The 17,475-nt window shown below is 46.6% G+C and overlaps 1 protein-coding gene across 2 annotated transcripts in view; it reads left to right on the forward strand.

Annotated features, from left to right (window-relative positions):
• The first annotated feature begins 2,792 nt into the window (after nt 1-2,792).
• The window catches only part of ACBD5 (acyl-CoA binding domain containing 5), a 58,036-nt gene continuing 43,353 nt past the window's right edge, over nt 2,793-17,475 (forward strand). For both annotated transcript variants that reach the window (XM_073629814.1, XM_073629815.1), the window contains exons 1-4: nt 2,793-2,951; nt 9,354-9,468; nt 14,876-14,996; nt 15,255-15,327. In XM_073629814.1, coding sequence (XP_073485915.1) covers nt 9,393-9,468; nt 14,876-14,996; nt 15,255-15,327 — 270 coding nt within the window. In that variant the 5' untranslated portion in view covers nt 2,793-2,951; nt 9,354-9,392. The remainder of the gene's footprint in view (nt 2,952-9,353; nt 9,469-14,875; nt 14,997-15,254; nt 15,328-17,475) is intronic.

A 17,475-nucleotide genomic window follows, 5' to 3' on the forward strand; every position in this document is an offset into this window, starting at 1 on the left:
TATATACAGGAGTGGGGGTTAACTATTTACAGGCGGGGGTGTTAACTATTTACAGGAGGGGTTACTATGTACAGTGGGGGTAACTATGTACAGGGGGGATACTATGTACAGGGGGGTAACTATGTACAGGGGGGTAACTATGTACAGGGGGGGTAACTATGTACAGGGGGGGTAACTATGTACAGGGGGGGTAACTACGTACAGGGGGGGTAACTACGTACAGGGGGGTAACTAGGGGGAGAGGGGAAACTATGTACAGGGGGAGGGGGTAACTATGTACAGGGGAGGTAACTATGGCTCTGCCTGGGACACTGATTTAAGGACTGAGGCTGGGAACCCTGGTGTAAAGACTAACTCTGCTGGGGGCACCTGATGCAAGGAGAGACTCTGCTGGGGGCACCTGATGCAAGGAGGGACTCTGCTGGGGGCACCTGATGCAAGGAGGGACTCTGCTGGGGGCACCTGATGCAAGGAGGGACTCTGCTGGGGGCACCTGATGCAAGGAGGGACTCTGCCGGGGGCACCTGATGCAAGGAGGGACTTTGCCGGGGGCACCTGCATAGTTGCCAACATTGTAAAAAAAAAAATGTGGGACACTTTTGTGGCTGTAGGCGGAGCTGTCCAATAATTAGGGGGCGGGGCATTCGTCAGCAGGCGTGGCCTAGCAAAAATAGACAAGTGCGGCGAAAAATGGGCATGGTTTACGCGAAATTGTGGGCGTGGCTTAAATGGGCGTGGCTCTAGAGGGTGTGGTTAGAGTCTGAAATGAATGAGGGATGGAGAGGGGGAGAGAGGGGGAGAGAGAGGGAAATGACGGGATAGCAGCCCTAGATCCTACACAATAGAAATATGTGTATTCTAGAAAGTTTAACAATCAGCAGATAAAGATACTCCAAACACCTGGTGTTAGCACTTCAATCAATCCGGCACCATGGTTGTTATGGTGTCAGGATGACTGAAGCGCATTATTTCTATTATTATATTGTAATATAAAATGAAATCATTCAACTCACCATAATGCAGAATCAGTGGGATCCCTGAGCGTGTCACCAGCCACGTCGCCTGCCACCAGCCGTCCGTCCTTGCTTCAGATGTCCGAGCAGAGTCCGTCCTTGCATCAGATGTCCCCAGCGGAGCCCCCCCTCACACCAGGAGTCCCCGGCGGAGCCCCCCTTCACACCAGGAGTCCCCGGCGGAGCCCCCCCTCACATCAGGAGTCCCCGGCGGAGCTCCCCCTCATACCAGGAGTCCCCGGCGGAGCCCCCCCTCACATCAGGAGTCCCCGGCGGAGCCACCGCTCACATCAGGTGTCCCCGGCGGAGCCCCCCCTCACATCAGGAGTCCCCGGCGGAGCCCCCCTCACATCAGGAGTCCCCGGCGGAGCCCCCCCTCACATCAGGTGTCCCCAGCGGAGCCCCCCCTCACATCAGGTGTCCCCGGCGGAGCTCCCCCTCACATTAGGTGTCCCCGGCGGAGCTCCCCCTCACATTAGGAGTCCCCAGTGCCCCCCCCCTCACATCAGGTGTCCCCAGTGCCCCCCCCTCACATCAGGTGTACCCAGTGCCCCCCCCTCACATCAGGTGTCCCCAGTGCCCCCCCCTCACATCAGGTGTCCCCAGTGCCCCCCCCTCACATCAGGTGTCCCCAGTGCCCCCCCACTCACATCAGGAGTCCCCAGTGCCCCCCCCACTCACATCAGGTGTCACCAGTGCCCCCCCCACTCACATCAGGTGTCCCCAGTGCCCCCCCCTCACATCAGGTGTCCACAGTGCCCCCCCCACTCACATCAGGTGTCCACAGTGCCCCCCCCCAACTCACCTCAGGTGTCCCACGCGCTCCCCCCCACCTAGAACCCCTGCCCCTTTCCATATCAGACTGGCAGCGGGGCGGGGGGTAGGCGGGCCGAGGCGGGGCGAGGCGGGCCGAGGCGGAGCGGGGCGAGGCGGAGCGGGGCGGGCCGAGGCGAAGCGGGGCAGGGGGTGGGCGGCGACGCAGAAGCTTCGTCTAGCCCCCCCCAGCCGTCTTCCTGAACTTCAACAAAATGGCGGCCGGCGGAGACATTCCGACCTCTAGCGGCGGCGGATTCAAAACGGGAACCGGATTTTTCGGGACATTTCCCGGGACACCACAAATCCGGGAATGAAGTCCAAGTCCCGGGAATGTCCCGGGAAATCCGGGACAGTTGGCAGCAATGCACCTGATACAAGGACAGACTCTACTAGGGACACCTGATGCAAGGACAGACTCTGCTGGGGGCACCTGATGCAAGGAAGGACTCTGCTGGTGGCAGGCGACGTGGCTAGTGACACGCTCAGGGATCCCACTGATTCGACTATGGTGAGTTGAATGATTTCATTTTATATTACAATGTAATAATAGAAATAATGCACTTTGCGCGTCGCAGTTTTCTTTTTTATTGCTATGCCACGCCTACAAACGCATGCCCCCCCCTAATTATTATACGGTTCCACCTACAGCCAAAAAAAGTCCCACAAATTTTTTTTGCAATGTTGGCAACTATGAAGGTGGCAACCCTACTTTCCACCCTTCTCTACCCCTCAGCTGTACAGAAAGTGCAGGAAAATCCCTCTAATCACACACACCTATGACCACAAGAGCTTATACCTTTTTTTACTTTTATTCACATTTTACTAACTGATCCAAGAATTGTGACAAGCAAAACAATAAAAACACAACCCTGCCCATCCCCAGCGTACAAAATGGCTGCTGTCACATGACGTGCTGCTCAATGCGGTGCACAGTTCGCTGTGCTGACGGAAAGACCGCTTTCAATAAAGTTGTTGAAGAAGTAAAAGAAAAGGACCAGGGTTGGGCGGGCGTTAGCGTGTTTACGCAGGTCTCCGCGGACTACACTTCCCATGATGCCGTGCGGCGAGCCGTGACAGATGGGGCCAGGATGAAGGCTGCGGGCTCCGGTGCTGCGATCACAGGTGACTGGCGGTGTGTGTGTCCGCTCGGTGTGTGGGGGGGAGGCCGAGGCACCTGTACTCGGTACCGGGCTGTGTGTGCGATGCTGGGCCCCATCTGGCGACCTTTGTATCCATCGCAGTGCTGTCACCTGGCAGCCCGGTGTATATATATCTTCTAATATGGATTAGAGGGCTGGCTGAGGAAAGGAGGGCAACACCCCCATAGGACAGGGGCCCCCTCCTCCCCCCAGGTAATTCTGTATAATGGAAGCTGGATGGTTGTGACCATTAAAGTGTATTCTATACACCCAACAAGGGGGATGTATTGTATTGTAGCTTACCAGTCCTTACATGTACTCGTTTTCTCCATTTTTTTTATTTAATTTAATTTTTTTTAGGGATCAGTCACACCAGAAACGGTGCGTTTTTGCATGCACAACGACCTGCATTTGTTGCATTTTTTTTTTTTTTTTACGTGCATATGCGGTATACTTTTCCCAAACTTGCATCTCCTTGGAGGTCACTTCCGTCTTCTTTGGACTTTTATGTGCACTGCGGTGCATTTTTTTTGTGCATTTGCAGTGCCAAAAAATTGCAGCTTGTTGTTCCTTTTCACTGCACCAGTATGAACTATGCCCATAGGATAAGCTGAATTTTGGGCTGTCTATGCAGTTGGCGTGCGGTCAAAAATGCATCTCTGTGCATCTGGTGTGATGGGGGCCCTTATGTGCCCTTACTGATGTGAATGGGCCCTAACTACGGCTTTTTGACTGCATGTTTTACATGCATTTGAAACGCGTTAGTCACTTGACGCGCCCTTGAGTGCGTTTTGATCTGTGTGTGCTGTGCATTTTTTTTTTTTTTTTTTCCTCTATACGTGTTTTGGGCTTGGCTTTAGGGCCCTTTCACAACGAACGCAGTTTGCTGCATGTTGAACTGCACAGACAGCCCAAACTCCAGGTAATCCTATGGGCATAGTTAACATCATTGCAGTGCAATTCAGCACAGTTGTAAAAAAAAAAAGTCGAGTGCTGCATTTTTCTGCACCACAAGTGCAGGTAATGCTCTACAAGCACGCTTCTAATGCGCCGCACCCCTTTAAAGGATATGTAAAGGTTTGTTTTGTTTTAACTTTTTTTTTTTTTTTTTTTAAACAAACCTGTCATACTTCCCTCCTGTGCAGTTGGTTTTGCACAGAGTGGCCCCAAACCTCCTCTTCTGGGGTCCCTCAGCAGCGCTCCTGACTCCTCCTCCTTCTCGAGTGCCCCCGTCGGAGAAGCGCTCTTCCTCGGGGCACCCACGCTCTCGTGTCCTGCTGCTGTGTCTATTGACACAGACAACAGGACTCTGCCCCGCCCCCAGGCTCATTGGATTTGATTGACAGCAATGGGAGCCAATGGCTGCACTGCTATCTTTTTCCAATCAGGACCTGAGAAAGCGTCTGGAGCTGGTGAGCTTCTCCCCGTCACTGGAAAGACCGGGTTCAGGTAAGTAAAAAGGGGGGGGGTCTCTGGGGGGGCTGTTGCATCACAGGAGGTTTTTCACCTTAAGGGTTTACAACCCCTTAAAGCCAAGCCCAAAAACGTTTAGAAAAATGACCTGCAAACGCAATGTTAAATGCATGCAAAACACATTCAAGCGCTCTTCAAATGCATGTACACGTTAAGTCAAAAAGGCGCAGTTGTGTGCATGGGCCCTAAAGGGGCACGGTGCTGAAACATGCAGTATGCACTACTTTTTCATTTCCTTTTTTTTTTTTTTTTTTAAAGTGCAATGATGTGGACTATGCCCATAGCATTACCTTGATTTGGGTCTGTCTATGCAGTTGGAGTACAGTTCAAAATGCGTCCAACTGCATTCGGTGTAAAAGGGCGAGAGTTTTTCCTTTTTATTTTTCCCCGGTGATCCTGCCAATAACATACTTCCTGTTTTAGGGTGACAACACTCCCTGTGCTGTATCTATGGAGGAGCCGTGTTGTCACTCTAGGACAGGACTACAGAAAACCTCCCCTATTCATCTACATAACATGAGGGGAAGGGGTTGTAGTCCATAGAGACCTGGAAACATTGCTTATAAATAAGGATGAGTTTGTGTTTGTTCAGAACTGGGTTTGGGTCTGATGGCTGTCATTCCTGGTCCAATGAGCTGCTGGTCTGGGATCCCTGCCCCTTTGTAACGGGAGTCTATCTTATTAGATCGATGATGTCACAAGCATCTCCGCCCCTTTGTAATGTCAGCTGGGGAATGGGAAATCCACCCTATTGGGTCCATTATGTCAGAGCATCCCCACCCCTATTTTAAACCAGATGTAAACCCTCAATATCTCCAGTGAAGTGGCTAGCCGGTGATGCAGACATGAAAGAAATCCTCTTACATAAGTTGTACCTGTTTATCTGCATTATTCTCTTCTCTACATCTGTTCAAATTCCAGAATTTATAAAGCTTTTCTGAGATTTTGGAAAAAGGGAGGAGAGCTGAAGTCACACCTCGCAGAGCTCAGTGGGAAGAGCTCTGAGAGCTGATTGGATGGAAGGCCTCTCCCCTGCACACAGATACAGAGCTGAGGCTGTCAATCAGCTGGAGTTTTCTCCCCTGTCACCTTTTTTCTTTTGGTGTCAGGAATACTTGTCAGAAGTGATTCATGATGATAGCAGAGGACTGAAACAGAAGACAGAAATGACAGTGCTCTGGATTGAGACAAGCGCACACTATAGAGGGATATGATTTGCTCATATTTCATGTCAGGTTTACAACCATTTAACAGCAGTTTTAGGGCAGGGAATCCGCCATATTAGGTCAATGATGTCAGAGCATTCCCGCTGTCTTGTGTAAATGGGGCCGTGGAGAGGCGAATCCCCCACCCAGAGCTCATTGGATCAGGAATAACCTGGACCTGGTTTTGAACAAAAGCAAGCTTGACCCTACTGATAAAAGTACAGCGCAGGCAGAGCTCACAGGAAGGTATCAGCTCACAATATTCCTGGCAGGATTGACAGCCATTATTTTGTCCTTATGGAACAGATATAACAAAACACTTCAAATAGATTTATTAACAGACCAAATAGCAGCAAATAGAAGATCATTGTAGAGTTTATAGAAGGCAAAACCTTTTTTAGACAAAGTGGAGAACACCTATTAGGTTTTTATTGCTGTCTGTGTCCCTGTTAGGGAGATTCACCCTCTCTACTTACATAGTCAGGTTGAAAAAAGACACAAGTCCATCTAGTTCAACCATTAAAAAAAAAAAAAAAAAAAAAAAAAAAAAATCGTACAATCCCATATACCCAATCCTATACCCACAGTTGATCCGGAGGAAGGCGAAACCCCCCCCCCCAGAAAAGCATGATCCAATTTGCTACAGCAGGGGAAGAAAATTCCTTCCTGATCCCAGAGAGCCAATTGGATTTTCCCTGGATCAATTTTACTTATAAATCAGGGATATGCAATTAGCTGTCCTCCAGCTGTTGTAGAACTACAAGTCCCATCATACCTCTGGGTGTCATGCTTGTGGCTGTAGTGTCTTGCTATGCCTCATGGGACTTGTAGTTCTGCAATAGCTGGAGGTCTGCTAATTGCATATGCCTGCTATAAATGTTAGTACCCAGTTATATTATGTACATTTAGGAAAGTATCCAGGCCTTTCTTAAAGCAATCTACTGAGCTGGCCAGATCCACCTCTGGAGGGAGTCTATTCCCCTTTTTGACAGCTCTTACTGTAAAGAAACCTTTCCATATTTGGAGATGAAATCTCTTTTCCTCTAGACATAGAGTGCCCCCTTGTCCTCTGTGTTGCCCGTAAAGTGAATAACTCAACACCAAGTTCACTATATGGACCTTTTATATATTTGTACATGGTGATCATATCCCCCCTTAATCTCTTCTCAATAGAGAATAAATTCAGTTCCACTAATCTTTCCTCCATGCCTCTTATCAGTTTGGTTGCCCTTCTCTGCACTTTCTCCAGTTCCCCGATATCCTTTTTGAGAACTGGTGCCCAAACTGAACTGCATATTCCAGATGAGGTCTTACTAATGATTTGTACAGGGGCAAAATTATATCTCTCTCTGGAGTCCATACTTCTCTTAATACAAGAAAGGACTTTGCTTGCTTTGGAAACCACAGCTTGGCATTGCATGTTATTATTGAGCTTATGATCTACCAAAACCCCCAGATCCTTCTCCATCAGCTTGCGGGCTAGAACCCTCCTCTTTCCAAAGCTTAAAAAAAGGTTTGCCTTTAGTTCTACTTTAGAGCAGTAGTAAAGTCCCGCTTTGTGTTTGTTTTTTGTTTTTCTGTTTTCCTACAGATAAGCTTATAATAAGGCTTACCTGTAGGCAGTGGCGTAGTGTGGGGGGTGCAGGGGGTGCCGTGGCCCCGGGCGCAACATTTAGGGGGGTGCCAGTATGTGTCACTGGCTGCCTCCTCCTAATTTCAAGTTCCTGTGTCCCCTGCGCTTCGGCCGCCATGTTAAGTGTTCGGCGCCCTGTGATTGGGGGTAGGGGGGTCATGTGAGGCGTAGGGCTGGCCTATCCTCGATCACTCCTGAAGTCCCACCTCCGCATATGACCCCCCATTCGCCCAATCACAGGGCGCTGAACACTGAACATGGCAGCAGCCAGAGCGCGGGGGAGAGAAGAAACAATGTGAGCCGCCGCTGTCTTCTCCTCCTCCTCCTCCGGACCGATGCAGCCAGGACAAGAAGGTGAGTGAGACTCCCTTGTGAGAGTCTTGTTACTGGCGGGGGTGGGAGAGAGAGACTGTATGCAGGACAGTATAGTGTAGGCTGTGTAGTATAATGGTCAGTATTGTGGTCAGTGTAGTTTAGTATGGAAGTCTGTGTAGTATAGTGGACAGTATAGTGTGGTGGTCAGTGTAGTATAGTGGTTAGTATAGTGGTTAGTATAGTGGTCAGTATAGTGTAGTTTAGGATGGAGGTCAGTGTAGTGTAGTGGACAGTATAGTGTGGTGGTCAGTGTTGTATAATGGACAGTGTAGTATGGTGGTCAGTATAGTGGTCAGTGTAGTATGGTGGTTAGTACAGTGGTCAGTATAGTGTAGTTTAGTATGGAGGTCAGTGTATTGTAATATAGTGGTCAGTGTAGTGTGGTGGTCAGTATAGTGTAGTATAGTGGACAATGTAGTGTAGTGGTCAGTGTAGTGGACAGTATAGTATAGTGGTCAGTGTAGTGTGTAATGGTCAGTAAAGTAATCAGGTTGGTCAGTGTTGAAATCAAGTAGGTTAGTGTAGTGGTCAGTATAGGAATCAGGTAGGTCAGTACTATTGTATTTGAAGGGACTCAGGAGTGCTAGAAGTCCGCAGGTTAGGGGGCGCAAATTACTTGCCTTGCCCCGGGTGCTGACAACCCACGCTACACCACTGCCTGTAGGTAAAACACCACTAGACTTGTGGTGTTTAGGAGATATTCTCCTTGAATGCAGCTGGTGACATCACCGGCGCATGTGCTCTGATGGTGCGGCATACCGTACTGGTCCTTCAGAGCACTGTGCCATAACTGAGGGTGACGTCCGCGACCCTGGAAGAAAGACTGGGGGCAGATGGAAGCCCTCTCAGCTGCTGGAGGGCTTCTTTGTTAGGTAAGTATTTCATAATGTGCTATATTATTTTGAAGGAGAAAGTTCTTCTTATTTATGTTTTTTTTTTATTTTTTATTGCAGCGGTTTCCTACCACTTTAAGCTGCTTGGTAGTTGTAAATGAAAATGTGCCCATGCTATGTGATCCTAAGCCCGTGTTCACATCGGCACGATTCAAATCGCAGCCTATTGTCGGCAACGGCGCTGTCCCTTTTGGTGCAACGCTGCCAAGTCCTGCACTACTTTTGGCAACTTCAGGGGCGATTTCCATAGACATCTGTGCATGAAAATGCGTGTTTGAAATTGTGTGAGAGTTCAGCTTATCCTTGAATATGATGCACCTGATTATGTGAGGCCATGTAATTTCCTGGATAAGTGGGGGGGAGGGAAGCGGTTGTTATGGCTGTTTGACAGTAAAAAGTGGTCGTGTGCACTTTTTTTTTTTTTTTTTCACAGTTATCTGGGTTGATTTACTTAAAGGAAGTAAGCTGTTCACTATGTAAGAAATCTTGGTGAAATTTCACTTTACTTTTAAAGGATAAGTTCACCTTTCTGAACAGGTTACACCTGTATTTACTTGCATAAAATATGCGTTTTCTTATTTATTTTATTCCAAAAAGGTGAACTTCTCCTTTTAAGAAGAATAGCACCCATGTGCAAGGGGGAAAAAAAAACAGCACGTTTTGTCACACAAGATTGGATGACAGAAGTTGGCAGAGCTTCACCTCTTTCAATAAGCTCCGGGGACAATTCCCTGGCAAATTTGTGCATGTTTCTGATGTTAGGATCTCCTTGTACTCCGTTTCTAATCTCCTTTTATGTCGTGCAGCATTTTGATCTCAGGTTTACCTTCACTCCAAGCACCATTATGGCAGACACAAAACCACTTCACCAAAAAAGATTTGAAGCAGCTGTGAGCGTGATCCAAAGCTTACCCAAAAATGGTAAGAATCCATCCGTTGACATTGCTTTTGTGATTATTAAGCAAAGGCGCATATGTGTAAAAGTGAGAGAAAAGAAAGTCCTCTCAAAGGCAACATCCAGCTCATAGGAACCAATATTACTGGAGAACTGTCCTTTCAAAAGTTTTTGTATCAAGCCCAAAAAGTGAGGAGACCTATAGGCTAGCCGCATATTCAGATCTATACATCCAGGTTACTTAAATGGCTAAAGGGGGGACCCTTGGCAAGAGCATTAGCATTTGGCAAGCACCACCCATGCTGATCCAAACTTTACAGGAGATAACAGGCCTGGCTGTGTTGGGCAGTGGTTGTCAACTTATGAGCTAAAGGGTGGCCTCGAATGCAGTCTCTGACTTCACCAAAGGGCCGCACATATTATCAACATATGTAATGCTTTAGAGGACTGTCAGTAACTGGAGACCTAATAAAGGAAATGAGGGTCAGAGAATGTCAACATGCTGCAGAAGACAATACAAAAACTGGGAACATGTTACATGAGGCTAGTAGAGATCAATTCTAATACCCTAATCCGTGTTCTCCAATACAGACTGCTGAGGTCCAAGGGCCGCACATCATATACCAGAGGGACGCAGGTTGAGCACCAGGAGTGTTGGAGATTCATGCAAAAAAGGGAGTAAGGCTATTGCCATGAAAGGCCGCTAAAACATTGTTTTAGAAATGTAGGTGAACTACAGTAAAAAAACAAACGTGTTTCGGCCATCAGGCCTTAATCCTGTTGGATTCACTTTAAAGTCTTGCGGCCTGCCAGCAACATCTGCATAGCCATAATAATGGCCAGAGGAACACTGGTGTTGGGTGCTCTTTGCATTCAGCATCCACATGAGGGTAGCCATATAGCCTGAATAGAGCAGAAATGGGTGTTCATGTAATAGAATTCTTCCTTTACCCATGCAGGACAAGGTAAAATGATCACTTACCTCTCTACCTGTTCATAGCAAACTGTACTTCCCTTTGCTTGCTCCCTTGCCACACCTGTGACAGCACTGGGTCTATCATGAGGCTCCTAGTGCTGTCACATGCTCATGATACTTGGAAGTACAGGTTATACTTGGAGTGTACATGCTCCTGGGACTGGGGTAGGGGTGGTAAATGACCCTTCTAATTTTATTGCCCCTAATATGTGAAGGAATGGGCCCCTTTAAGAACTACATCTTGGCTTCCATTGGTCCTTTATTTGGATGAAATGTGTCAGTCTCTGTAATTGTTCCTCATTTTGTATAGACTTGCATGAATTGATGTTTTGCTGTATTATGAAAAGTGTTCTATTGCTCTAAATCAGTGGTTGTCAATTTATGAGTTAAAGGAGGCCTCATGCGGCCCCCGACATAACCAAAAGGCTGCATGCAATGTTCATTATATGTAATGATTGCGAGGACTGTCATAAACTGCAGCTCTAAGACCCCTTTCACACTGGGGTGGGAACAGCGTTGGTGGTAAAACGGTGCTATTTTTAGCGGCGGTATTCGGCCACTAGCGGGGCGGTTTTACCCCCCTTGCTAGCAGCCGAAAAAGGGTTAAAACCACCGCAAAGCGCTGCTGTAGCAGCGCTATGCTGGCGGTATAGCCGCGCTGCCCCATTGATTTCAAGGGCAGGAGTGGTAGTGGCCGGAGTGTAAACACCGCTCCAAAGATCCTGCTAACAGGAATTTTTTTTTTTTTTTACCCTCCTGCCAGCGCACCGGCCCAATGTGAAAGCCCTTGGGCTTTCACACTGAAGAGACAGGAGCGGCTCTTTCAGGGTACTTTGCAGGCGCTATTTTTAGCGCTGTAGCGCCTGCAAAGCGCCCCAGTGTGAAAGGGGTCCTAGACCCCTTTCACACTGTCAGCGACCAGGCATCGGCAGCACTTTAACATCGTTTTTGCTGCGCTTTTCACCCCCTCTAGTGGCTCGAATAAAGGGTTTAAAGCATCCGCAAAGCGCCACTGCCGAGGCACTTTGCAGGCGCTTCGGCGGCGCTGCCCATTTATTTCAATGTGTATGTGTATGCACCGCTCCTAAAGTGCCTCAAAGAAGCTGCTTGCAGGACTTTTTTGACGTCCTGCCAGCGCAGCGCCCCAGTATGAAAGCCCTCTGGCTTTCACACTGAGATTGCAGATGAGGCATTTTTTAGGTGCTATTTTTAGCGCTAAAGCGCCTGAAAAACGCCTCCAGTGTAAAAGGGGTCTAATAGAGGAAATGAGGATCAGAGAGTGTGGACAGGATACATTGTTGGCTGGGGATATGCTGCAGAAGACAGTCCGAAACTGGGAGCATGTTACATGAGGCTAATAGAGATCAATGCTATTATCCTAATTAGTGTTCCCACTACAGACTGTGGAGGGCCACACATCATATACCAAAGGGCAACAGGTTGGGCACCAGGGCTCTAAACCTTTTTTCCAACGTAAAAATGATTGCATTAAAGTGGAACTCCAACTTACCCTGCAACCATTATCCCTCCCTGAAGGATCTTTATTTCTTAAAAAAATAAAAAATACCGAAAAACAAACTTGGTATATACCAGTTTTCAGGCCCCTCTCAGGTCTTCCCTTATTTTTTTTTTCTGCGATGGACTGGCCTTCCTTCTGGACTAAGTGGCATTCAGATAATGACATATGAGCGCCACTCAGTCCAGGAGTGCTGTGAGCCTTGGCTGTGTGATGATCCAGACCAAGGCAATATGACCATGACAGTCTGGGAAGGTGGTTGGGTGACACTTGCACTAATTCAATCCAAATGACCAGAAGTGCTGGGGGGACAGTGCTTAGGATAAGCAAAGTATTGCAGTGACATGAAAATTTTTAAAGCAGACTATCGCCCTCTTCACCCACTTTTCTTTAACTCCTTAGTGCCAACCGTACACACATATGTGGCCTCGGCTTGGAGTTATACCGAGGTGATGCCTGTGGCTGCAGGCATCACCCCAGTACCATGGTTTTTTTTTTTTAGGAGCTGGCGGTCCGGCTTTTTAGTAATAACCGATGCGGCTAAAAGCCTAAAGGAGCAGGAGGGGGCATCCGCCTTCCGCCGCTCTTCCCAGGCCTCCCGTCCCACCGGGAGACCCGATTCACGATCCGGCACTTCTGCCAGCTAGACTGAGACCGGTGCGAAGCCAGAAACGGCTTTGCTCTAGTCTCCTATGTTAAAACACGGAAGCCATGTCACAACGTCGCTTCCAGTTTACTCTGCTGCCAATAGTGCCAATTTAAAAAAAAAAAAAAGACAGTATTCAGACAGAATCGCAGTTTTTGGAGATCATAATACTTTTAAGTGCAAAGGAGGGATTTGGGGTCTTTTAGACCCCCCCCAAATATGGCAAAATAACAGAAAAAGTCAATGCGCATAACTACTCACCCCTCTAAAGTCAATACTTTGTAGAGCCACGTTTTGCAGCTATCACAGCTCCAAGTTGCTCATTAAAACTCAATTTTAATTGAAAAATGATTAAAACCATGGGTAAGACATGCACTTAACTAGGCCCCCTCCCCCTCCCGTGGCTCTCTTGGGCTCTTCCATCCCACTGGGAGACCCGAGCTACTGGCCTGAGACCCATACAAACCCGGAATCGGCTTTGATCGGGTCTCTGCTATGGTGACCCAGAAGCGATGACATCACTTCTGGTTTACCTGGCTGTCATTGGCAGCATTTTTTTGAATTTCAAAAGTATCCAAAAACGGCACTCTTGGTGTTTTTGAAGTGCAAAGGAGGGATTTGGGGTCTTATTGACCCCATATCCCTCCATAAAGAGTACCTGTCGCATGCCTATTGCTGGAAGGACAAGAATATTTATATTCCTTGTGACAGCAATAAAAGTGATAAAAAAATAAAATCAATTGCGCAAAGGCATGTCTCGGTCACACGGAAATGGCGATTGTCCCACACGTGAGGTATCGCCGCGAACGTCAGATCATGAACACAAATTCTAGCACTAGATCTCCTCTGTAGATATAAGGTGGTAACCTGTAAAGGCTTTTACAACGCTGTTTGTTGATGCTGTGCAGGCTTGCGCAATTTTAATGCATGACATGTTGTCTACTCGGTGTAACATTATCTTTTATATCTTACGAAAAAAACTGGGTAATGTATTGTTTTTTTGTTTTAAATTTAACTGCAAAAAAAGTGTATTTTTTTTCTCCAAAAATTGCGTTTGAAAAACCCACTGTGCAAATGCCATATGACATAAAAAAAAATTGCAAAATCCACCAATTTATCCTTTAGGGCCACTACTTTAAAAATAAATAAAAAAATAAATATTATGTTTGAGGGTACTAGATAATTTTCAAGCAAAAATAAACTGATTTTCACATGTATACTAAGTGCCAGAAAAAGCCTGGTCTTCAAGTGGTTAAGAGAGGAAGAGGGCAGCGGCAGTGGAGCCGTGGATTGTGAAAGAACATTGCTGAATTTAATGGGGGGGTGAGTGCGCTTATTAAGGATAGCCCAGTGAAAATGGTAAATAGGACATTAAAAAATAAGAGGAAGTTTCCTTTTTTGACAGGCAGCAAATTGAAAAGAAAAAAGAAAACTAAAGTTCCGCTTTGACTATTTTAGTGAGTTTAAGCAACCACCTTCTATGCATGAACTCCCCGTGCTCCATGTATTGTGGGAGTGGTGTGCCCTTTATCTACATATCTTTTATGCTAAACTTTGGAAGGTTTTGGATAGTCATGTAAAGCGGTGACAGTGGATTGTGGCCTTTGTACTTTGTCTGGCGTATAAAGAAAGCATGAGCTCTGGAATCTGCATTTTGGACCCAAGTTTGCTCCATTGCTTTTAGGTGAGCCAAATTGAGACTTTCCCGTCTACATTTTATCGTTGTGTAAAATGTGGAAGTCTAGTGATTTTATTTTGTCTGAAGAATTGCACCATATTTTTGTTTAAATCCTTGTTCATATATAATCAATATTATTGGTGGGCAGCCCATGTTTTTTAAGCTGAACCACTTATCCTTGCTTAGATTGTACCAGCTGAAATGGGCAGATGTATGGAGATTCTAATTCATAACTTTTATCCTTAAAGCGGAGTTCCACCCAAAAGTGGAAGCTCAGCTGATCATCGTCCAACCCCCCCCCCCCCCCCCCCCCCCCCCGCAGCACCGTCCCTCGGAAGTTCTGCCCCCTTCCTCCGATGATGGGCCAGAAAGAAAGCGCAGTGCCCTTAACGCAGTAGGGGAGCGGCTGTGCAGCCAAAATGCTTCACTGCCAGTTTCCCTCACCACAGATGGTGGCGGCAGCACCCGAGAGCCGATCCGAAAATCAGCTGGGGTGCCGACATCGTGGGCTCCCTGGACAGGTAAGTGTCTAGTGGCATTTTGTAGCTATTGACTTTTTTTTTTTTTTAATCCAGGTTGGAACGCCTTTTTTAATTCCTGTAAAATTTACATTTTAGGCTCTTTCCAGCCATCCAACGAAATGATGCTGAAGTTCTACAGTTTTTACAAACAAGCAACACAAGGACCTTGCAATATACCGAGGCCTGCATTTTGGGATCCTGTTGGTCGATACAAATGGTGATTTATATACTTTTTACCTGATTTGTGGCTGGTAACTATTTGATGTCTGAAAATGCAGATCTAATATAAATCATTTATAGGACATTATATGGTGTGAAGAATAATTGTGTAAATACTGATATCACATTACGTCAAATGGCCAGTAAACCTTTGCTGCTGTTTTTTTGCATGTGATTGTTTCAGTGTGTGTATAGTACAGTAGTGTGTATAGTAAATACATAACCTGCATTATATACTTCTGGATTCATTTTTCAGGGATGCCTGGAATTCTTTGGGTGACATGACCAAGGAAGACGCCATGGTTGCTTATGTTGACGAAATGAAAAAGGTAAGCTAAAAAACGTAAGAACTAGGTTTTGTTTAGTGGATATCAGTAAAGGCGTATGGGTGCTGTTACTGATTTTTACATAAGCAGACTCCAGGGCAGTAATCCCAATTCTAGTTTACCTACCTAATATGCCATTGAACTGCAACAAGCATCCAGTCAGCAAAGTCTAAAAAATTCTAAAGTCTTGACCTGCATTTGTGTTTTAGGTCAGTGGCAGACTAGGTAGTGAAACTAGGAGCTTTTAGAATGCAAGGCAAAGCTCCTGTTTAAATTCTTACCGGTCCTATTTATTTTGCTGATTTAATTAGGTGTGCTGTGAAAGTTGTAGCGCTAAGCCCCGTACATACCGCCTAAATTTTGGGCGGCATGGGGCGGTTCCATAGAAACTCACCGACATTTGGCCCATGTGTACGGCAGTCGATCCAACAGAAGTCTGGCAAACATCTGGCTTCTGTTGAAGGGGCATGACTGAGACAGGTCTGCCGATCCGTATCTGATCAGTGCTCTCATCCAATGTCTGACCGGTGTGTTCCCCTTTCAGAACATAATAGCTCAGCTGCGGATATCACTGTACTAACATCAGATAGTACAGCAGCTTCTCCTGAGCTGTTGAGGAAAAAAAACTGCTGGTGTCTACCAGGCTTTAGTCCATAGGCATACTTTATGCTGTAGTTAAAGCAGAATTCCACCCAAAAGTGGAAGTTCCGCTTTAAGCCATCCTTGCCCCCTTATATGCCACATTTGGCATGTCATATTATTATTTATTTATTTATTTTTTTGGGGGGGGGGGGCAGGTACCTAGTTTTGACAGGTACCTGCTCCCACTTCCGCTCAGGCCCCCTTGGCTTCTCTCCCCCTCCCTCCCTGCAATCTTCCGGGGGACCTGTGACATGTCCCAGAAGGTTGCCCAGCCATAAAGGAGGTGTAGTGTGCCCTGGCTTTGAAGCCTCAAGCTGTCACAGCTGGGTGCCCACACTTGCAATGCCAGTGCCGGATAGAGCCGAGGGTTCAGCACCACTGGACCGTGGGACAGGTGAGTGTGTCTTTTATTAAGTCAGCAGCTACACTTTTTGTAGCTGCTTTCTTTTAATAACTCAAATAGCTGGAACTCCGCTTTAACTTCAACCTACCAACCAGCCTGCAACGAGCCAAATTTTTGAGTCTAACAGTATGCATTTAAAAACGGGGATTTCATTTGCACACATTTGCAAATGCATATGTAAGCTGCTTAGCCTATTGTCCTGAATCCTTCTAGTATAAACAGGTAGGGAATGATGACATAGCTCACCTGCTGTCTTTCTTAATGCATATTGATAGATACCTAATAGTTTCAGAGCAAAAGGCATTCCTTCTTAACCGCTTCCGGACCAGCCGCCGCAGTTTTACTGCGGCAGGTTGGCTCCCCAGCGCGAAACGATGTAACTGTACGCGGAGTCCGGATGACAGGCATGCACCCGCTGCACAGCGGGGGTGCCGATGCTCGTGGCCGCCGCTCGCGAAGACCACCGGCCATGAGCGATTGTGAGCTGGAGACACAGAACATGGATGAGTGTGTGTAAACATACACTTCCCTGTTCTGCTCTGACAAGAGTGACTTTTCAGTTAGAAGCACCTTCAATTAGAAGCACCTCCCAGGGAACGGTTAACTCCTTCACCGCCCCCTAGTGTTAACCCCTTCACTGCCAGTGACATTTTTACAGTAATCAATGCATTTTTAACCGCACTGATCGCTGTATTAATGGCAATGGTTCCAAAAATGTGTACTAGTAAAAAAAAAAAAAAATAAATAATAATAATAAATACTATAAATCTATCCCCTATTTTCTAGATGCTATAACTTTTGCGCAAACCAATCAATATACGCTTATTGCGATTCCCCCCATCGCCCCCCCAAATATATGTAGAAGAATACATATCGGCCTAAACTAAGGAAAAAAATTGTTTTATATATTTTTAGGGGATATTTTATAGCAAAAAGTAAACAATAATGCGTTTTTTTTTTTTTTTTTTTTTTCAAAATTGTCGCTTTTTTTTGTTTTATAGTGCAAAAAAATAAAAACCACAGAGGCGATCAAATACCACCAAAAGAAAGCTCTATTTGTGGGAAAAAAAGGACCTCAATTTTGTTTGGGTACAGTGTCGCACGAC

Source organism: Aquarana catesbeiana, linkage group LG05 (assembly GCF_042186555.1).
Source record: "Aquarana catesbeiana isolate 2022-GZ linkage group LG05, ASM4218655v1, whole genome shotgun sequence".
NCBI classification, from domain to species: Eukaryota; Metazoa; Chordata; class Amphibia; order Anura; family Ranidae; genus Aquarana; species Aquarana catesbeiana.